The 20,215-nt window shown below is 46.6% G+C and overlaps 1 protein-coding gene and 1 long non-coding RNA gene across 3 annotated transcripts in view; both read left to right on the top strand.

Annotated features, from left to right (window-relative positions):
- The first annotated feature begins 283 nt into the window (after nucleotides 1-283).
- On the top strand, nucleotides 284-1,102 carry LOC123757778 (putative uncharacterized protein DDB_G0286901). Its single transcript, XM_045741613.2, has one exon. The coding sequence runs from the start codon at nucleotides 284-286 to the stop codon at nucleotides 1,100-1,102; it is 819 nt and encodes a 272-aa protein (XP_045597569.2).
- A 2,203-nt stretch (nucleotides 1,103-3,305) lies between these two features.
- The window catches only part of LOC123758024 (uncharacterized), a 32,500-nt gene continuing 15,590 nt past the window's right edge, over nucleotides 3,306-20,215 (top strand). The window contains exons 1-3 of one of the 2 annotated variants that reach the window (XR_006772844.2): nucleotides 3,306-3,476; nucleotides 4,879-5,092; nucleotides 12,696-12,902. This is a non-coding gene — a long non-coding RNA (uncharacterized lncRNA). The remainder of the gene's footprint in view (nucleotides 3,477-4,878; nucleotides 5,093-12,695; nucleotides 12,903-20,215) is intronic. The other variant, XR_006772843.2, reaches the window with a different exon arrangement.

Genomic DNA, 20,215 nt, shown 5'->3' with positions numbered 1-20,215 from the left:
GTCTCACAAATGCACTTCACAATATAAACTGGGAATCTGAACTCAAAAATCCACAGGATATAAATTCATTAGCCGACATCTTCCTTTCCAAAACTGTAAGCCTCTACAATACTCACTGTCCTCTCCTCAACTGCCAAAAGAGTAAACAACCCCTGGCTCACAGGTGTCATACTCAAAGCAATCATCAGAAACATGTGGAGGAGACTACCCACACCAAGGTAATGCTTGTCCTGCTCAAGGTAAGAAGTGCTATGATTGTGGAAAACTAGGTCATTTTGGTACCATGTGTCGTTCCGCACTAAAGAAACCACAGTCAGTGAACAATAGACCACAGTCAGTGAACACGAGACCACAGTCAGTAAGCAATAGACCACAGTCAGTGAACAATAGACCACAGTCAGTGAACAATAGACCACAGTCAGTGAACAATAGACCACAGTCAGTGAACAATAGACCACAGTCAGTGAACAATAGACCACAGTCAGTGAACAATATACCACAGTCAGTGAACACGAGACCACAGTCAGTGAACAATAGACCACAGTCAGTGAACAATAGACCACAGTCAGTGAACAATAGACCACAGTCAGTGAACAATAGACCACAGTCAGTGAACAATAGACCACAGTCAGTGAACAATAGACCACAGTCAGTGAACAATAGACCACAGTCAGTGAACAATAGACCACAGTCAGTGAACACGAGACAACAGTCAGTGAACAATAGACAACAGTCAGTGAACAATAGACCACAGTCAGTGAACACGAGACAACAGTCAGTGAACAATAGACCACAGTCAGTGAACAATAGACCACAGTCAGTGAACAATAGACCACAGTCAGTGAACAATAGACCACAGTCAGTGAACAATAGACCACAGTCAGTGAACAATAGGCCACAGTCAATGAACAATAGACCACAGTCAGTGAACAATAGACCACAGTCAGTGAACAAGAGACCACAGTCAGTGAACAAGAGACCACAGTTAGTGAACAGTGTACGAGGGTCAGGTCATAGGGGTCGAGGTGACCAACACAATATCGCACCTCATATCCATAATGTTAATAATGTACAAGACAACATATCATTAAAACCAATCTAAAATGACAGTGAATGTGATTTCACTGACCCTGGCTCATAAGTGGCATACTTAAAGCAATTAACGAGACACATGAATATGAAAAAAAAGAATTGGCCACGTTACAAAAGAAGAAGTTAAGAGATACTCATCAATGCTTACCAATATAATACGTTAATTTAGTTTAGTTCATTTATTATGCACCCCATACCCATCATGTGGGCGGTAGTGGAAATGGTTACAGAGGCACATAATGGGCTCAGGGACTGAACCCCACAATTCATTTAGCTAAGCAAGTTACAATCTTGATGAGCTAGTTACAAAATTCGATATAAGTCATCAGCCTTGAGAGTTGTTGTTGTTATAGATTCAGCTACTCGGAACAAGTTCCAAGTAGCACGGGCTATGGTGTGCCCGTAACTTACCTGGCACAGGAGCGGGGCAAGTAGCACAGGCTATGGTGAGCCCGTAGTGGACTTACATGGCACAGGAACGGTGCTGTGTGTGAGCCTTGAGATTGATGATTGATGAAGATTAAGCCAACCAAAAGGTGGCACGGACATGAATAGCCCATAAGTGGTGGCCCTCTTGAGCCATTACCAGTATCAATAGATGATACTGGAGATCTGAGGAGGTGCGACTGCACCCTGCGTGACGGGAGATGTCTCCCGTGAACCTTGAGAGCTCGGAGCCTCTGTTTATACTGACGACAAAGTCTGATTACAACAGGACCATACAGTAGCACATCAAGGCCAAGGAATTTGAATCTGTTTACATAGTCAAGCTGGGAGCCATCAGACAGTTGCATCTTGCGAACAGCTCCTCCCTGCCTGGGTGGGCGCCGATTGTGTATCTTTGTTTTCTCTGCTGAGATAACTAAACCTAGGTCCTGACATGAGTCTAATACAGAGTTAAGAGTGTTCTGCGTGTTAGCATACCCAGTGGTGTGTATCATTATGTCATCTGCATAGCTAATGATGTGGACGTTGGGTTTGCTCGGTACTAAGCAGTCCTCTACAGTAATTGTAAAGCCCAAAGCTATTTGATGATTAACTGTGTTCCTATGTAATGCCCACTGGATGGGGGGCGGTGTGCAGGACAAACATATCAATTGTGACACTAGCTCTCCACATATGTCAGTTGCTTAATTTAGAAACTGTACTTGTGGTCGATCTCGAACCCATTGTTGATGTGACGACTTATACTGAATTTTGTAACTAGCTCATCAAGATTGTAACTTGCTTAGCTAAATGAATTGTGGGGTTCAGTCCCTGAGCACATTATGTGCCTCTGTAACCCTTTCCACTACCGCCCACAACATGGGCATGGGGTGCATAATAAATGGACTAAACTAAACTATGTAATGCAAAGTATTTTCAGTACTTATTATGCTAAATTAAATTTAATATTGTTTGAATAATGCAGATCTCTCGCTCAACATTTTGAAACATTGTAGTACGGTTTCTTTCACTTTTGATTAACATTGCATTTGTATTTTTAAGGTGGTAAAGATTAATTTTTTTAAATTCTTTGTACTTAATTAATGTAAAAATCTATGCAACACCTTTTGATATGTTAACAACTTATTTTGTGTCAATAACTTTGCTTTGCGCTACAAGCATGGTGGACATCCTGTATTCATTATTTTTTCCAAAATCGTCCACACCAAAATGAGCACCACACCAGAAATAAATACAGTTTTGATATTCCTAGAGTACGACTTAATCAAACTAGAAATGCTCTACAAATCAAGGGGCCCAGAATGTGGAATGACCTTCCCAACCATGTTAAAGACTGTACCTCTCTCAACCAGTTTAAGTTAAAAACGAAGCTATACCTAATAAATTCCCTGTAACCTACCTTACCCTTCTATTGTCAACCAATGTCTGTTTTTTTTAAAGAGCGCTGTTTGTCGACATAATTGTATTTGTGCTGCTTTTTCATCTATGTTTTCATTTCTTGTTTTCATTCTACTCATTATGCTCAATTAGTATTAAGCTTGTCATTTAAGTTTATCATGCCCGAAACGCTTTGCGTAATAGTGGCTTTAGGCATTGTATGTACTAGCTCTACCTATAAGTCAACCAATCTTTGTAAAAATTTATTGTATGTATGTACCTTACCTAAATAAACATTTTATTTTATTTTATTTTTTTTTTAAAGAAAAGAAGGGATGTCATGTTCATAGCAAACGGCGCCATCCGTTTGTATGGGGTGCGTTTCATAGGCCAGCAGTGAGCAGCATGTAAACAAGAGAGACCATGCAGGACGCCCGCCACGCCGAACGCTGCTAGTCATGTATCATAAATATTAAAGTCAGTAACCATGCAATGGCTTTACATGAACCCAACAACCAAGGGCATCTACAGCAACACACAACACCACAGGCACTAGCACGGTATTAACAGTCATACCCCGTAACATAGCGCTGGTATTGAGCCCAACAGGCTCAGGAATCTGTAAACCAGTTGAGAGGCGGGACCAAAGAGCTAGAGCTCAAACCCCGCAAGCACAACTAGGTGAGTGCTGGGTTAAGTCTCCGTGGCACAGTGGCAAGACACTCGCCCAGTGCTTGGTCTGGGTTCGTATCCTGGCCGGGGAGGATTGGGCGTCAATCCTTATCTGTAGCCTCTTGTTCAGCCAACAGTGAATGGGTGCTTGTTAAATTATTTGGCGGGGTCGTATTCCTGGGAAAATTAGGATTAAGGACTTGCCCGAAATGCTATGCATGCTAATAGCTAATGACTAACATAAGAATATTGTAGTCTTTTTCTGTAGTCTTTTTCAAAGCGTTTCTGCCCGAAACGCTTTGCGTAATTAGTGGCTTTAGGCATTGTATGTACTAGCTCTATCTATAAAGCCAACAAACTTTGTAAAATCTCTTTATGTATGTACCTTTACCTAAATAAAAATTATTATTATTATTATTATTATTATTATTTTGTTAGTCAAATGTTGGGATGTTACAAATTTTGTTTGTGTGGCATTATGAGATAGAAAAAAATCATTATGCCGTATTTGTACTAATATTTAAAGGTGTGCATGTAATGTGTAATAATGTTTTTGTATTTAACAAGAAGTTGGTGCTTGCCCTAAATGCTGTTACTTGTTGCTCCACTTAACGTCCTCATTTTAGAATATTACTTTTGAATACATAATTACAGTACTATAGATTTTATCAATGTAGAAAAATTCTGGCTTGTGTCTCTGGTTAACAATTAGAATTTATGGAAGTGAAAGAAGAAGTAGACCCAAAAGACAAGGTCTGCCTTGATACTAGCTTCCTATATCAAAATACCAGTCAGAACATCCCTCACAGGCAAGTTAGTGTGGGATACTGCACTAGTTGACATTACATACCTAATAAAAAATGTTCTTGTATGTTTTGTATTATTAGGATTGTAGTCTTATGTTAGTCAAATGTTGGAATGTTACAAATTTTGTTTGTGTGGCATTATGAGATAGAAGAAATCATTATACAGTATTTGTACTAAGATATAAAGGTGTGCATGTAATGTGTAATAGTGTTTTTGTATTTAACAAGGATTCAGCGTTAGAAAGGAGGCATTAATAGTAATTGATGATAATATTAACAATGTATGCAGGTATTAGCTTAGTTGGTCTCAGTCAGCCATTCAAATCATGAAAGGACATCCTCTTTATATCTTCCAAGTGATCATGTCTGAAGTGAATGATATAAATAGTATATTTATTTTATATTATGTTATACTGTATTCTTTAAAATCTTGTAGATGTAGGTTACTGTAATGAAATAGTATTAATTACCTATAACCTTGCAGATATTTGTGGGAGGAGCCGGCCCCTACAATGTGTGCAGCTATCCTACACAATGGGCGCCCGGAGGACCAGGTGACAGACTTGCTCTACCTCGTGGCTTCATGAGAAAGAGCAAGTTTCAAGTGGAACAGTGTTGCTGTAAATTCATGGGTCAGTAGCGACTGACCCCATTGGCAAGTTTTGCTCTGCTGCTGTGTCTGGTTCAGAGCCATCCAGGTAAATAGTGACTGAGGGGAAATAATTGTAGATAAATCTAATTTAGTGATTCAATTTTAACAGAGGAAGGGGGTGAAAGTGATTTGCTTAGAATGGAATGTAAGGCTTAGGCATGAATGTGAAGTATCATCAGAATTATTATTGGTAGTGTCAGAGTTACCAATATTTAATTTCTTGTTTTTGCTTGGTTGGGGTCTATCTAGAACAGTGTTGTTGTTCACTTATCAACAACAGTGGTAAGTGTTAACCAAACCACATACTAGAAAGTGAAGGGACGAACGTTGTCGACTCGAAAATGTACAATCGACTTGAGAATGGTCCAGGACGGACTGAAATGTCGTCGTCCCTTCACTTTCTAGCGTGTGGTTTGGTCAACATATTTCAGCCATGTTATTGTGACTCCTCATCTGCAACAGTGTTAAGTTATTGAAGAAAAAGAGGCAGGATGTTCAGTGGTTTGCAACTTTTATTATAATGTCCCAAATTGTGTGTCACCACAAAAAATACACGTAGCATCACAGCAAAATCCGAGCTATGTTTAAATTTAAATATTATAATTTTTCCTCCCTAAATTGTCCTCTCAATCTATACATTTAGACTTGGTAAGCATGAGAACAATGTATGGTATGGCATCTAACATGAAGGAGGAGAGAGGCGGAGGAGGAGGTTGTGTGCTGTAACATCACTGTCAGAAAAGGGGGTTAAACTGAACATCTTGGAAGGTAGTTCATGCATGTGACACACTACTGTAGTTCTAATTTTGTATATATATTTATATTTGGTTCCTTGATAAGATATTAGAGCTTAAATGCTGTTATTCTATGTAATATCCTCATTTTGGAATAATACATTTTAATAGATCAGTACAATGCTATTTAAAAACTGTTGGCTTGTCTATTTGGTCATTTATTAGAGTTTATGGAAGTCAAAGAAAAGGTTGGCTCAAAAGACAAGGTCTGCCTTGATACCAGCTTCCTATATCAAAATAATGTTCAGAACATCCCACACAGGCAAGTTAGTCAATGTGGGATACTGTACTAGTTGACATTATGTACCTTACATAAAGTGTCCTATTTATTTTCATTACAGTATTAAGATTTAGCCATTTGTTAGTTTTATTATTAAATATTGCAAATTTTATCTATGTGGCATTAGGAATTAGGAAATATCCATTATATTGTATTTGCATTATTTAAAGGTGTTTGTTGTAACACATAAGTGTTTGTGTTCTTAACAAAAATACAACATTAGGAAAGAAAGCGAAGATAGTAATTGATGATAATATTAGTAATGTATACAGGTACTGTACAGTATTGTACTAGTTGACCTCGGTCAGCCATACCAATTATGAAAGGACATCCTTTTTATATCTTGCATGTAGGACTGAAACCAACTGGTCTTAGATGGTCTATGCTGGTCTATACAGTATATATAATTGATTTTCTTGGGGGGGGGGGCCCTATGGCTCCTGGGAGCTTATCCAGGCTGATACGGATGTGTAAGACTTTGGCATCAGTGTGAATGGAGTTCTTAGGCCTACCAGGGACCATGAGCCAGAACCTGGCCCCCTCTGAGAAGCATGAGGAGCAATGGCCTATAGAAACCCCCATGTGGTTGGAAATATTCTGTCTGCCATTGACCGAGTCAGGCACCTAGAAAGGTAAATATCCCAAAACAAACCTCTATTCTGGTTAAGAAATTACTACTGAAAGCTGAACTAGTGGACAGAACTCCCCAAACAAAAACGAACAAACGAGCATGACATCACCACGTTGCCATGCCGCCGTCTGCACAGCTCCCCCTCCCCTCCCCAAACCCATCATGCCGGCTACCAAAAACCCCAGTTTTGAGACTGATGGGATAGACTGAAGTTGTGTGCTTTGGCTGCTGATTTATCTCCAGCTCTGTACCTAGTGGTGTGGGGACTGTTCCTTGGGGAGGATGCGCAAGCCAGGAGTACTTTAGTACTTTTAGTCTTTAGTACTCAGGCTGCATGCGCCTAGGGCTACCTTCCTTAGGTGCCCGGTAAGTACTGCCCTTGGGGCCACCTTCCACAAGTTCCTTGGGTTCTGCCTCTGCTTGGTCGTTTGCTGCTCGGCTTTCGGCCGAGCAGCAAACTCCCCAAGTCCGGGGCGTTTCAGCCACCTTTTGTGTGCTGGGGTGTTTATGGCACCCTTGTTTGCCTTTGGGTAAGAGGTAGTTTGAACTGGTAGGGGCACAGTACTGCGCAGCTAGTTGTCACCTCTCATTGCGGTCGGCTCTGTTCCGCCAGGGTACGTTGTCCTCTTGCGGGGTTTTATTTTTGTTTTAACCCTGTTTGGTGGGGGTCTGCCATTGCTTGGTTGCCTCCTATATCTTATAAGATTATCTGTTTTTCTAGTGGTATCCCCTACTAGGCCCCGTGAGTGTACACGTCCATTCGTGTACACTCATCTACACTGTGTTTGTAGACTTGGGCGCCGGTTAGCAGTGGGGCTTCCCTGAGAGCGAGTTCTGTCTCAGGACCCTGGGAATCCCCACGGGGGTGTGTGGGTCTGATGGATGTGACCCCTGAGTCCCCTCTTGTTTTGTGCGAGTTTGGGGGTTGTTCTGTCCCCTTGTCTCAGGGTGACTCGCTGTTTTTGCCTCCGTCATGCTGCCTGCTGGGTTAGTGACGCCTTTGAACCAGAGTCCTGCAAGTTTTGTTGCTTGCTTGTGACTCAGTTTACCCAATCTACTGATGATGCTATTGAGGTACAGGCAGCGCAGGCGTTGCAGGTTAGGTTTAGGTATTTGCAACGCGTTAGGTTGATTGCTAACCCGGAAACCCCAAGGCTGCCCCGTTTTGGTTATAGGGACCCGGACTTGGGGGGTGTTGGTCGCTTCGGCCTTGGTTCAGTTCATACCCCCACATCTTTTCCTTGCTGTGGTTCGATCTGGTCTGGCTCTGAAATGTTTGAGGGTTTCGGGGTCAGGGCAGGATTTAAATGGTGTTGAGACTCGCGCATCTCAGGGGATGCCCCTTCTGGGGTGGCAACAGAGGCATTCGAGTTGGTTCTCCTTGCCAAAGTGTTTGGGTCTGACCAGTGGGCCACCTTCTTTCCAGCTTCTATGGTTGCGCCGGCCTTTTCTTTTGAGGCCGGGGCTTTGTGGGAGGACTCAGCCATGGGGCCTGATGTGGTGGTTCCTGGGGCTGGGGAGGGGTTGTCTTGGGGCCCTTGGGCCCTGTTGGACCCTGCCTGGGTTTTTCTACCCTTTGAGCAGGGCTTACTGTTGCAAGGAGTGGAGTTTTCTCCCTCCCCCCCCCCTCTTCGTATGAGTTGGTTTTGTTGTCTGCCCCTCCATGGGTTCGGTTCCGTGTCCCTTCAGGTGCTTCGGTTCCGTCTTTCCGGAGGATTTCAGCTTCCTGCATCCCAACTCGTGTGGTGCAGGACGCATTTGCGGGTTACCTCCTGCGGGACCCAGATTATGCCTCTATTATGGATCATCTTCTTTCAGATTTGGGTCTTTGTTTCCCTACTGGATTTGTTATGAGGTTCCGAAGTCATCCTGGCTGGCAGATTGTCCTGTGTTTTCTTTGGAAGCTTGGCATACATTCTGTTGTTCCTGAACGCTTGAATGGAGTGAGACACTGACGGTGGTCCAGGTTTTCCTGGGGAAAGGGGGGGCGAGTTTGAGCACCTCAATGCGTGCTTGTTCGCCCCGGCCCCTTTCTCGGGATATTGGTGTCGTGCAGCTTCGTGTGCAGGTTCACTCCCTTTTGGCTGCACTGGTTGCAGAGGACTTGCGCGCTCGTGGCCTTCTGGCTTCAGTCTTGCGATTATTTTCCCTCCTGGAGCTGTATGTGGATTGGCTTGAGGAGGATGTAGAGTCACTTTGGGCCATTCCTGGGCCTTGAACTTGTTGGCGTGTGCGTCGTCTGCCCTGTTAAAAGCTGTTTGAGCCGATCCTGCGAAATGTGGTGTTTCTGCTTCATGCTTCGCGGCTCGCGTGTCAGCAGGTGGTGCATGCTTCCTCCTTGGAATCTGCTTGGGCCCTGGCTCCTAGGTTGTCTTCGCCCTTTTGTCTCTTGCTGTTTGCGGATGTTGCGGTTGAGCAGTATCTGCAGGCAGCTTCTTCTAGCTGTTGTCCAATGTCAGACTTGTTGGTTCTCCAGGGGTCCTGGGGAGGGACCTTCCTGGAGTGGTCGTGCCAGGACTCGGGATTTCACTTGTCATGGTAGGCGACTGGTGCCAGTTTTAGAGTCGGCGCTGCCTTCGGACCCGTCTTTGTCTGGTCGGCATGGTGTTCGCTCTGTGCATGGGTCTGGTTTTCGTAAGGAGCATCAGCCTTTTCACAGTTTGGCCATTGACTGGGCGATGGTGGGGAGGCTTGCTCTGTTCGCTCATTCCTAGTCTCAAGATTTGTGGGTGTTTCAGGTCGTTTTGGGACGTTTCAGCCGGCCTGTGGTGGCGTTGGGTGACCCCTCCTCCTTAGGGGGGTTCGGGGGTGGCCCCTCCTCCTTAGGGGGGTTCGGGGCAGGCCTCTTCTCCTGTGTTCTGTCAGGTCATCTCGGAGTGGGTGCACTTGGGCGTGGGTCCAAAGGACGACGTATTTCGGATGGGTTTCCCGTCTGTTCCTAGTCCCGAAACGGGACTTCAGTTCATTCTGGACTTGTCCCGTCTGAACCCCCTGGGTTCTTTGCCCCTCCTTTCGGATGACTTTTGTGTCCCAGGTTCGACTTTTGTTGGAGCTGGGCGCTTGGATGGTGTCCCTGGGCCTCCAGGACACATTTTCACACGCCTTACCTGGGTTGTGGTGGCCCGTCTGCGTCTCTTAGGGGTTCGGGTGCTGGCCTACCTTGACAACTGGCTGGTCTGGGCTCTCAGTCAGTCCTTGTGTCTACTCGCCAGGGATTTGGTTTTTTCCAGCTCGCCGGTTTCTGGTGAATGGGCGGAAGTCCCATATGGTCCCCTCTTTGGTTCGGACTTGGCTGGGTTTCTTGGACCGCTTCCTTGTCTCTCCCTCCGGAGTCTCTGCTTTGGCTGCAGTCCCGCCTTCGCTTGTTTTTGGGGGTTCCTGGTCACTCAGCGGTTGCTTGAGGGTTGTGCGGGAACCTGAACTTTGCCATAATGGTCTACCTGCCGGGTCGAGTTTGACTTCGTTGGCTGTTCTGGTTCCCTCGGATAAGTCCCTTCCGCCTCTCTTGTGACCGCTGGGTTCGGCCTCCGGGTGCCTTGCATCGGCTGCTGCATTGCTGGCTTCCTCTTCAGGTTTTCAGGGTTTGGTGCCTTGGCGCCTACCTGAACTCTCGCTCCATGTGTTCACTGACGTGTCATCTCTTGGATGGGGCTTTGTGACCAGTGCTCACCAGGCTGGCCAGGGGTGGTGCGGTCTGTCCTTCTGTCAGGCTCACAGCATGGTGTGGGAGTTCACGGCGGTGTGGATGTCGCTTTGATGGATTCGGGTTGCTCGCGGTTCGGCGATCAGGCTCCATTTGGACTGCTTCCCGGTGGTTCATTGCCTGAACCGAGGGGGTTCGATGCGGTATTTGGATCTTTTGGGCTGGTCACTTCGGGTGACTCGTCTGCTGAGTTCTCAGGGTTTAGCTCTCATAGACATTCACGTTTGGGGGATGTCCAATGTCCTGGTGGATGGCCTGTTCCGGTTCATTCCCCTGTCCTTGGAATGGACGGTTGATGCCGACTCATTCAGTTGGCTCTGCCGGACACATGCTCTTCCGGACTTGGACCTCTTCGTGTTAGCGTGGTCGAGGGAGGATCAAGACAGCGAGGCCGTCAGGATCAATGCTTTCCGGCAGGACTGGTCGTGGTGGGGTTACCTGTACCCCCTCCCCCCCATCCCCGGTTCTGCTGTTGCTCCCGGTCCTAGCTCGCTTGGAGACTTACCAGGGGAGAGTAATCTTTCTGGCTCCTTGGTGGCCGGCCAAGCTTTGGTTTCAGGTGTTGCTTGCTCGGTGTCCGAACCCAGGGGATCTCCTCCTCTTTCAGATGGTCGGTCCGGTCTGTTACGTGGCTGGTTCGATCTTCTCGAGTCTTCACGTCTGGTATTTATGACTCTGGTCTATCACCATCTGGGTGATGATCAGGTGGCTTTGTTGATGGTGTCCCACCTGTGTGCTTCGTCTTGGCGGCAGTATGAAGTTTCCTGGTGGTCCTTCCGTTTATTTTTGTCTCTTCGTAGGTATACTTCACTTTCTGTTCGGGTTGTCTTGTCCTTCCTTTTGTGGTTGTTTCAGGACCGTCATCTTATGCCGAATACTGTTGCCTCATATTGTGCGGCACTGGTGGAGCCGCTGCAGCTTGCTTTGGGTATTGATGTTACTTCTGCTCCGTCCTGCAAGCTGTCTCTTACGTTGTTTCACCCCCGGCCTGCTCATGTGCTGCGTGAGCCATCCTGGTCTTTGGATCGGGTGCTCTTTTATCTCTCTTCTCCGGTTATTGTGGCCCCATCAGTTCTGGATTGTTTCTCCAAGGCTCTTTTTCTTGTTGGCATTGGTCTCTGGGGGTTGAGTCGGGGAACTTCATGCTCTCCTCTGGCGCAGGGGATTCTGCTCTTTTGTCCTGGTGGTAGGTTCAGTTGCAGTCGTCTCCTTCTTTTCTGTCGAAGAATGAGATGGCTGCTTTCCAGAGGGGTCCTTGGGTTGTTGATGCTTGGTTGGTCAGGTTGGGGGTGCGTGTGTTGTGTCTGGTTACGGTTCTCCGCCGTTATTTGTACACCATGGTTTCGTCCGTTATTTGCACGGACGTTCGTAAGTTTGCTGCGCTTGCTGCCGTCTTCGGTAACATGTCTTGGGCGCAGGGTTTTTGGCGGTCGAACAGGGTCCTGGCTGCGCATTACTTAGTAAATGTTCCTGGGATTAGTCAGGCTTGTGTTGCTTTGGGTCGGCGGTTGCAGCCAGTTGTCTCGACTTCGCGTTGAGGAGTGAGCAACGACCGTCTTCTGGTTAAGTCCCTCTTGTTTTCGTCTTTTGGCAAGTAGATCCGGGGAGCTGTAGGGGTGCCTCCCAGAATACCAGTGTTGAATGTAATGAAACGCCATTTTCTGGGTGAGACCCGGAGGCTCCCTGGCAACCCTCCTTCCCTCCGGTCGGCGGTTTTTCGCGTGTTTTGTCATCCAGCCTCAGAACTGATGGGTGGATAGCCGGCGTGGGAGGTCTGGGGCTCCCCCTTCCCCCTCCCGGGGAGGGGGGAGCTGCACAGACAGTGGCGCGGTGACGTATGACGTCATACTAGTTTCCTTGTTTTTTGTTGAAGAGTTCTATCCACTAGTTCGGTTTTAGGTAGCAATTTTCACCAGAATAGGGGTTTGTTTTGGAATGCTTACCTTTCTGGATGCTTGACCCGGTCGATGGCAGACATAGAATGCTTCCTACCTCGTGCTTCTCAGAGAGGGCCAGGTTCTGGCTCGTGGTCCCCGGTAGGCTTAAGAACTACATTCACACTGACTGATGCCAAAGTCTAACATATCTATATCAGCCTGGATAAGCTCCGGGGAGCCTCCAGGTCTCACCCAGAAAATGGCGTTTCATTACATTCAAACCCGGTTTTATGTTTTTGTTACATTATTATAACTTTGTAGATGTTGAGGAGTGAAATAGTATTCATTACCCATTACCTTGCAGATGTTGATGGATGGAGCCTGCCCCTGCGATGTGTTCAGCTACACAATGCTCTGCTGGAGGACTAGGTGATAGACAATGGCTTCATGACGTAGAGCAAAACTAGAAGTGGAACAGTGACTCCAAAAACTTGGCATTAATCTCAGGGGTCAATAGCTAGCCACACCACAAGTTTTGCTCTGCTTCTGTGTCTGGTTCACAACTATCCAGGTAAATAATGAGCAATAGAAGTTACAATAGAAGTTAAATGTAGATGAATCTAATCTAGTGAATCTAAATCGAATATAGAAGAACATTGTATTGTGTCTTGTTTAGAATAGAATGCAAGGGTTAGGTATATGTGTGAAAGATCATTAAAAGTATTATTGACACTATTATTTCATTTCTTTCCATGGGTTGGGGGAAGCACCTAGCCAACAAATGTAGAAAGTTGTTGAAAAAAATGGCAAAGCTATTCACTGGCACTCCATTTTCCATAAAATCTCAAATTCCATAGGGAGCCAGTCAGCCGAGCGAACAGCACACTGGACTTGTGGTCCGGGGTTCGATCCCGGGCGCCAGCAAGAAACAATGGGCAGAGTTTCTTTCACCCTATGCCCCTGTTACCTAGCAGTAAAATAGGTACCTGGGTGTTAGTCAGCTGTCACGGGCTGCTTCCTGGGGGAGGAGGCCTGGTCGAGGACCGGGCCGCGGGGACACTAAAAAGCCCCGAAATCATCTCAAGATAACATAAGCAAAATCTTCAAATGCCTATCACCAACAATGTGTTTAAATTTTTAAAACTAAAAATTTTTCTCTCCAAATTGTCCTCTCCAATCTGTCCATTTTGACTAGTTATTCATTGTTCACATGCTTACCATGACTTTTACCTTATCTTGAGATGATTTCGGGGCTTTTTAGTGTCCCCGTGGCCCGGTCCTCGACCAGGCCTCCACCCCCAGGAAGCAGCCCGTGATAGCTGACTAACACCCAGGTACCTATTTTACTGCTAGGTAACAGGGGCATAGGGTGAAAGAAACTCTGCCCAATGTTTCATGCCGGCCCCTGGGATCGAACCCAGGACCACAGGATCACCATGGTGGGGAAGCTAGTGGAGAATGGAATACAGTACTGTAATTGACAATGATACTACAGAAGATAAGGCAGTGTGTTAAACTGAACATCTTGGAAGGTAGTTCCTGCATATAACAGAATAGTTTGAGGTAAATATTTATTTTTGGTTCCTTCATAACATACTTTTACTTAACATAATTTTTTTGTATCATATATTCTTTAGTGCATAATTACTATATGCAATGAAGAAAGACTTGGCTTGTGTATGGTTAGCAATTAGAATTCATGGAAGTCAAAGAAAAGGTCGACTCAAAAGACAAGGTCTGCCTTGATACCAGCTTCCTATATGAAAACAACGGTCAGAACATTCCACACAGGCAAGTTAGTGTGGGATACTGTACTAGCTGACATTACATCCCACACAGGCACCACATTAGTCAGCATGGGATTCTGTACTAATTTACTTAACATACCATGCAGGCAAGATAGTTAGCATAGGATGCTGTACTAGTTGGCATTATGTGCCTAACATAAAATATTCTTGTATTTATTTTCATTATTAGGATTGTAGCCATTTGTTAGTTTTATTTTTAAACATTGACAATTTTGTATATGTTGCATTAGAAATTAGGAAAGATCCATTATATATTCTATTTGTATTATTTAATATAAGCTGAACATGTAACCTAAAATAGTGTTTGTGTACTTAACAAAGGGACAACTTCAGAAAAAGAAGCAAAGATAGTAATGAATGATAATATTAACAATGTATACAGGTATTGAACTAGTTAACCTGAGTCATATATACAAATTATGAAAAGACATCCTCTTTATATCTCTCATGTGGGACTGAAACCAACTGATCATATGTCTTGAATGATGTATATAATTTATTGATTTTTCTGGGGGGGGGGAGCCCCGGAGGCTCCCTGGAGCTTTCCCTGGCTGATATGCTAATGTCAGACTTTGGCATCAGTCATGTGTTTGGAGTTCTTAGGCCTACTGGGGACCACGGCCAGAACCGGGCCCCCTCAGAGGCAAGGGGAGCAATGGCCTTTAGAAACCCCCGTGTGGTTGGAAGCATTCTATGTCTGCCATCGACCGGATCAGGCACCTAGAAAGGTAAGCGCCTCAAAACAAACCCCTATTCTGGTTAAAATTGCTACCAAAAGCCGAACTAGTGGATAGAATTCCCCAATAGAAAACAAGTAAACTAGTGTAACGTCACACGTCGCCGCGCAGTTGTCTGCCCAGCTCTCCCCTCCCCAGGTGGGGGAAGGGGAAGCCCCAGACCCTCCACGCCGGCTACCCACACCTCAGTTCTTGAGGCGGATGCTATAGGCAAAGGTCGTGTGCTCTGGCTCCAGTGTCGCTACAGCACTGTGCTTCGTGTGTGGTGTTTGTTTTTGTGGGTGTGAGAACCAGGAGTTATCTTCAGTACTCGGGCTGCATGCGTCTAGGGCTTCCTTCCCTAGGTGCCTCTGTAAGTACTGTCCATGGGGCCACCTTCCACAGGCTCCTCGGGATCTGCCTCTGCTGGTCCTTTCTACCGTTCGGTTTTTCGGCCGCCTGTTGGGCTCTTGAGTGTTCTGTTCTCCCTTGTTACCTGCAGGTAAGAGGCAGTTTGCACTGGTAGGGGCGCAGGGTCCTACGCAGCTTTGTATTCCCAACGTAGCGGCCGGCTCTGTTTCTTGGGGTTCTCTGTCCTCTTGCAGGGTTTTGTTTTTCTTTTTCTTTTTGCCTTGTGGGGGGTTCTGCCCTATTACTGTCTCCACTCGATCATCCGGACTATATGGGAAGGACCCCCAGCCGGATTATCAGATTTTTCGGATAATGGTACTTTTTCACCTACGAGTCCAAAAGTGACCATTTCCAACTATTTTTATACTACAAACAACATAATTTGAATTGCCTTGCCACATACAATTATTAAATATTCAACTAGAAACCTCAACTTACCTTGTTGGTGTTCGTCTTCTTGATTGATGCCACACATCTTGAAGTTAAAAATTCTTAAACAATTTACGTAACCTATACTAACACAACACTAAAATTAACACTTAAAATTACTGTACAGTTCATTAAGCTAAGTTAGTTTTGACTGCCAGCTGCTGAAGCCTCACTGGTTGAGGGCATTTGGGTTGCCTGTGAGGCCTCACTTGTTGAAGGCGCTTGCTTGCACCTCACTTGTTGAAGCGTTGCATGCCCTCACTTGTTGAAGGCGCTTGCTTGCGCCTCACTTGTTGAAAGCGCTTGGCTTGCCTGTGGTGCGTCACTTGTTGAAAGCGCTTGGCTTGCCTGTGGCGCGTCACTTGTTGAAAGCACTTGGCTTGCCTGTAATGCCTCACTTGTTGAAGGAGCTTGGCTTGCCTGTGGCGCCTCACTTGTTGAAGGCGCTTGGCTGCCTGTGACGCCTCACTGGTTGAACAACACGTAACTTGTCTTTAATGGCTAGGACAATCTTCTTCCTCTTAACACTTCCAGAACGATTGATGCTGCTACCAGACATATTCTTGGCCAAAAATGTTCAAAATTACTATGAAAATTAAGAAAGTTATTTAAAAAAATATTTCACTAATGGCGCAACACTGTGAGGCTGCACTGGTTGAGGTGTATAACAGTGACTTGTCTTTAATTGTTAGGACAACTTTCTTCCTCTTAACACTTTCGCGCTCTCAGCGCTCAAAAAAAAAACAATACCCCAGATGCTTTCGGCACTTCGCGCGCCTACTTGGTAAGACCGAAAAGTGTACACTCTTTTGACTGTCCTGACAATTATTAAAGGCGCACGTATTTAAATTTGGTATCACAGTGTTCGCAATGAAATTGTCTATAAGAGCATACCTATAAAATGCCGCCCAAGCATAAGGAGTATCAACACCAAATAAAAAACTATGCAGATCACTCGCCGAGAGCGCCAAACAGCAACAAAATGTTTCCACTCTCTTAATGGTTGCGAAGCCTACAGTTGTCCTACATCGCTAATTTCGGTATCATTGGAATCGCAATAAAATTCTCTACACGGACATATGCATATGAATGTTTAATATAGGTAATTGCCCACCCGCAAGAGTGTGTGAAGTGGAGAGTAGTTAGCCGCGAGCGCACTGGCGAAAACACAGGGGGGAAATCATGCTTGGAAAGTTTATACGTTTCCTGACCCTACTTTTCTATGTACGTATTTCTTTTTTATACCAATGTGTTCGCAATAAAATTTTCTATAAGATGAACTGTATAACATTTGTACAAAGCATGTGTAAGAGAAGCGCCAAATATAGAACCACGTCGCTCAGTATGCGTTCGCGGCAGAAACGAACGCATTGTTTTCGTTCGTTTGATGTTTGTCATGTTTATACTTGTTGAAACATTTTATAATTTGTATGACAGTGATCGCAGTAAAATTCCCTACACAGACATATACATAACACATACAAATATTTCCCATGTGTTGGATATATCAACGGTTAAAGGGAACCCACTGCCACACGCTCGCCACACCCCCAAACATACTTTGTGTATTTTTTTTTTTACTCATAGAAGTTTATGTGATATAATATTCATTCTGGTACCAAAACATTCGCAAATAAATTCTCTACAAAACAAAAGTATCCCCATCCATTTCGGTTAAAAAATGGAATTTATAGAAATATTTTTTCGATGGACGAGAAAACTAGGCAGTTATGCGGAATCGTAAGAGAAAACGGCGACGAGTTATCTCTAATATAAAGCACGAAAGTGTTAACACCTCCAGAACGATTGATGCTGCTACCAGACATAGTCTTGGCCAAAAATGTTCAAAGTTACTATGAAAATATAAAAGTTATTTAAAAAAATATTTCACTAATGGCGCAGCACTGTGTATAACACGAGGGACGGACGCACATGGGTTGACCAGTGTTGGATGGGTCCACTTGGGGTGGGGCAGCTATAGCACGTTAAGTAGGCCGCCAGGAGGAAAAAAATTCACAATATTTTTTAAGGAAACTTCAGCCTGTGCACAATGCTTTTAGGAAACTTATTTATTTGTTATTACATAATTACTAGTACTTATTTCATTTGTTTTTGGCTATGATTAATTGTTCTAAAATTAATGGTAATTCCTGTACCCAGGTGGTCCCTCCTGACGCACCCCTCCCACCCTCCCAACACCACCCACCCACCCCACCCCCCTCCTCCACCATGCGTCTAGAGCCACAGACGGGATTAATACGGTATGGCCGTATTTTCATCCGGCCAAACTAGCTTTTATCCGGTTCCTGTGGCCATTTTGGCCGGATATTGTGATAACTTTATCCGATAACGATTTTGGCCGTATAAGGGCGTTTTCCGGATGTTTGAATCCCGGATAATCGCGGGGTTACAGTATTCCACTGGTGTTTACCCTTCCACGGTTCTCCTCTGTGGCGCCCCCTGCTAGGTCCCCGTGAGTGTACACGTCCCTGTGGTACAGCTATAGAAGTTTGCTTGGTAGTTTTGGGCGCCGGTTAGCAGCGCCCTGCCTGGAACTACCTGAGCGCGAGTCGTCTTAAGTAAATGCTCAGGACCCTGGGAATCCCCTAGGGGGTGCGTGGGTCCGATGGATGTGACTCTGGAGTCCCCGCTCACTGTGCGAGTTTCAGGGTTGCTTGGTCCCCATGTCTCGGGGTGACCCTCATTGTTTTTGCCTCTGCCACGCTGCCTGTTGGGTCAGTGATACTTTCGACCCTGAGTCCTGTGAGTGTTGCTGCTTGCTTGTGACTCAATTTACCTAATCCTCTGATGATTCTATTCGGGTACAGGCGGCGCGTGCTTTGCAGTCTAGGTTTCGTCTGTTGCAACACGCTCGGTTGGTTGCTCACCCGGATGCCCCGGGGCTGCCCCACTTTGCTTTTCGAGACCCGGACTTTGGGGTGGGGGTCGCTTCGATCCTGGTTCAGTCCGCACCTCCTCGTCCTTCCCCTTCTGTTGTTCGTTCTGGCCCCCCCCTCCCCCTTGCTTCCGGCCCGAAGCGTCTGAGGGTTTCGGAGTCTGAGCAGAGGTTGCTTGATCTCGAGACTCGGGCAGCTTCGGGGGATGCCCTTTCCGGGGGGGGGGCGGCAGAGGCATTCGAGTCTAGTCTCCCGGCCGAAGCTTCTGGGTCTGACCATTGGGCCCCCTTTCTTCCAGCTTCTAAGGCTGCTCCGTCCTTGTCTTGTGGGGTCGGTGCTTGGGGAGAGGACTCGGCCCCGGGTCCTGCTGTGAAGGGCCTCGAGGTGTGGGAGGGGCTGACATGGGGGCCTTGGGCCCCGCTGGACCCCGCCTGGGTTTTTCTTCCCTCTGAGCAGGGCTTGTTGTTACAAGGAGTGGGGGTTTTCTACTCCCCCCTCTGCCTATGAGTTGGATTTTTTGTCGGCTCCTTGTTCCCCCGAGTGCGTCGGTTCTGTCTTTCCGGAGGTTTTCGGCTTATCGCATCCAACCTGGTGTGGTGCGGGCGGCCCTTGCAGCGTACCTCCTGCATGACCCGGATTATACCTCGGAAATGGATCCGTCCGGGTTCAGGTTTGGGACTTCGTTCCCTTTCTGGCTCTGTTACGAGGTTCTGGAGTCTTCCTGGCTAGCGGACTGCCCCTTGTTTGTTCTGGGTTCCTGGCATTCCTTCTGTCGTTCCTGTACGCTGGAGTGGCGGGAAGCTTCCACGGTGCTTCAGGTTTTCCTGGGGGGCAATCTTGAGTACCTGAACGAGTGCTTGTTTGCCCCTGCCCTTCCCCGCGATGTGGGCGTTGTTCAACTCCATGTGCAGGTTCCCACCCTTTCGGCAGCGCTCGTGGCAAAGGACTTGGGCGCCCGGGGCCTTTTGGCTTCGGCCTTGCGGTTCTTTTCCCTCATGGAGCTGTCCTCGGATTAGCTCGTGGAGGATATGAGGATGGTTGGGTCCGTCCCGGGGTCTGGCGCCTTGTCCTCGGCAGTGCGTTCGTCGGCTGCCTTGTTGAAGCTTTTCACGCCGATTTTGCGGGATGCGGTTTCCCTGTTTTATGTTTCCCGTCTCGCATGTCGGCAGGCGGTGCTGGGTTCCTCCGTGGAATCTGCTTGGGCTCTGGCTCTTAGGCTGTCGTCGCATTTTTGTCCTCTTCTGTTTGAGGAATCGGCCGTGGCGCAGTTTATCCAGGCTGCGTCGTCAGCTTGTCGTCCGATGTCGGACTTGTTGGTTTTCCGGGGTCCTGGGGTGGGTTCTTCTGGAAGGGTCGTGCCAGGGCTTGGGGTTCCTCTCGTCGTGGTAGGCCACTGATGTCAGGTTCGGGTTCGGCTCCTGCTTGGGACCCGCCCTTGTCTGGTCGGCGTGGTGTTCGCTCTGTGCGGGGTTCTGGGTCTCGTAAGGGGCGCTGGCCCTTTCGCGGTTTGCCCTATTGACGGGGCGATGGGGGGAGGCTAGCTCTGTTCGCCCACGCCTGGTCCCACGATTCGTGGGCGTTTCGGGTCGTGTCTGTTGGCCTGCAGTGGCGTTGGGTGCCCCC

Source organism: Procambarus clarkii, chromosome 40, assembly GCF_040958095.1.
Source record: "Procambarus clarkii isolate CNS0578487 chromosome 40, FALCON_Pclarkii_2.0, whole genome shotgun sequence".
Taxonomy (NCBI): domain Eukaryota; kingdom Metazoa; phylum Arthropoda; class Malacostraca; order Decapoda; family Cambaridae; genus Procambarus; species Procambarus clarkii.
This window is presented reverse-complemented; position numbering and strand designations above follow the sequence as displayed.

Excerpts from the sequence above, each read along its gene's own strand:
- LOC123757778 (XM_045741613.2), top strand. The coding sequence starts at position 284 with ATGTGTCGTTCCGCACTAAAGAAACCACAGTCAGTGAACAATAGACCA.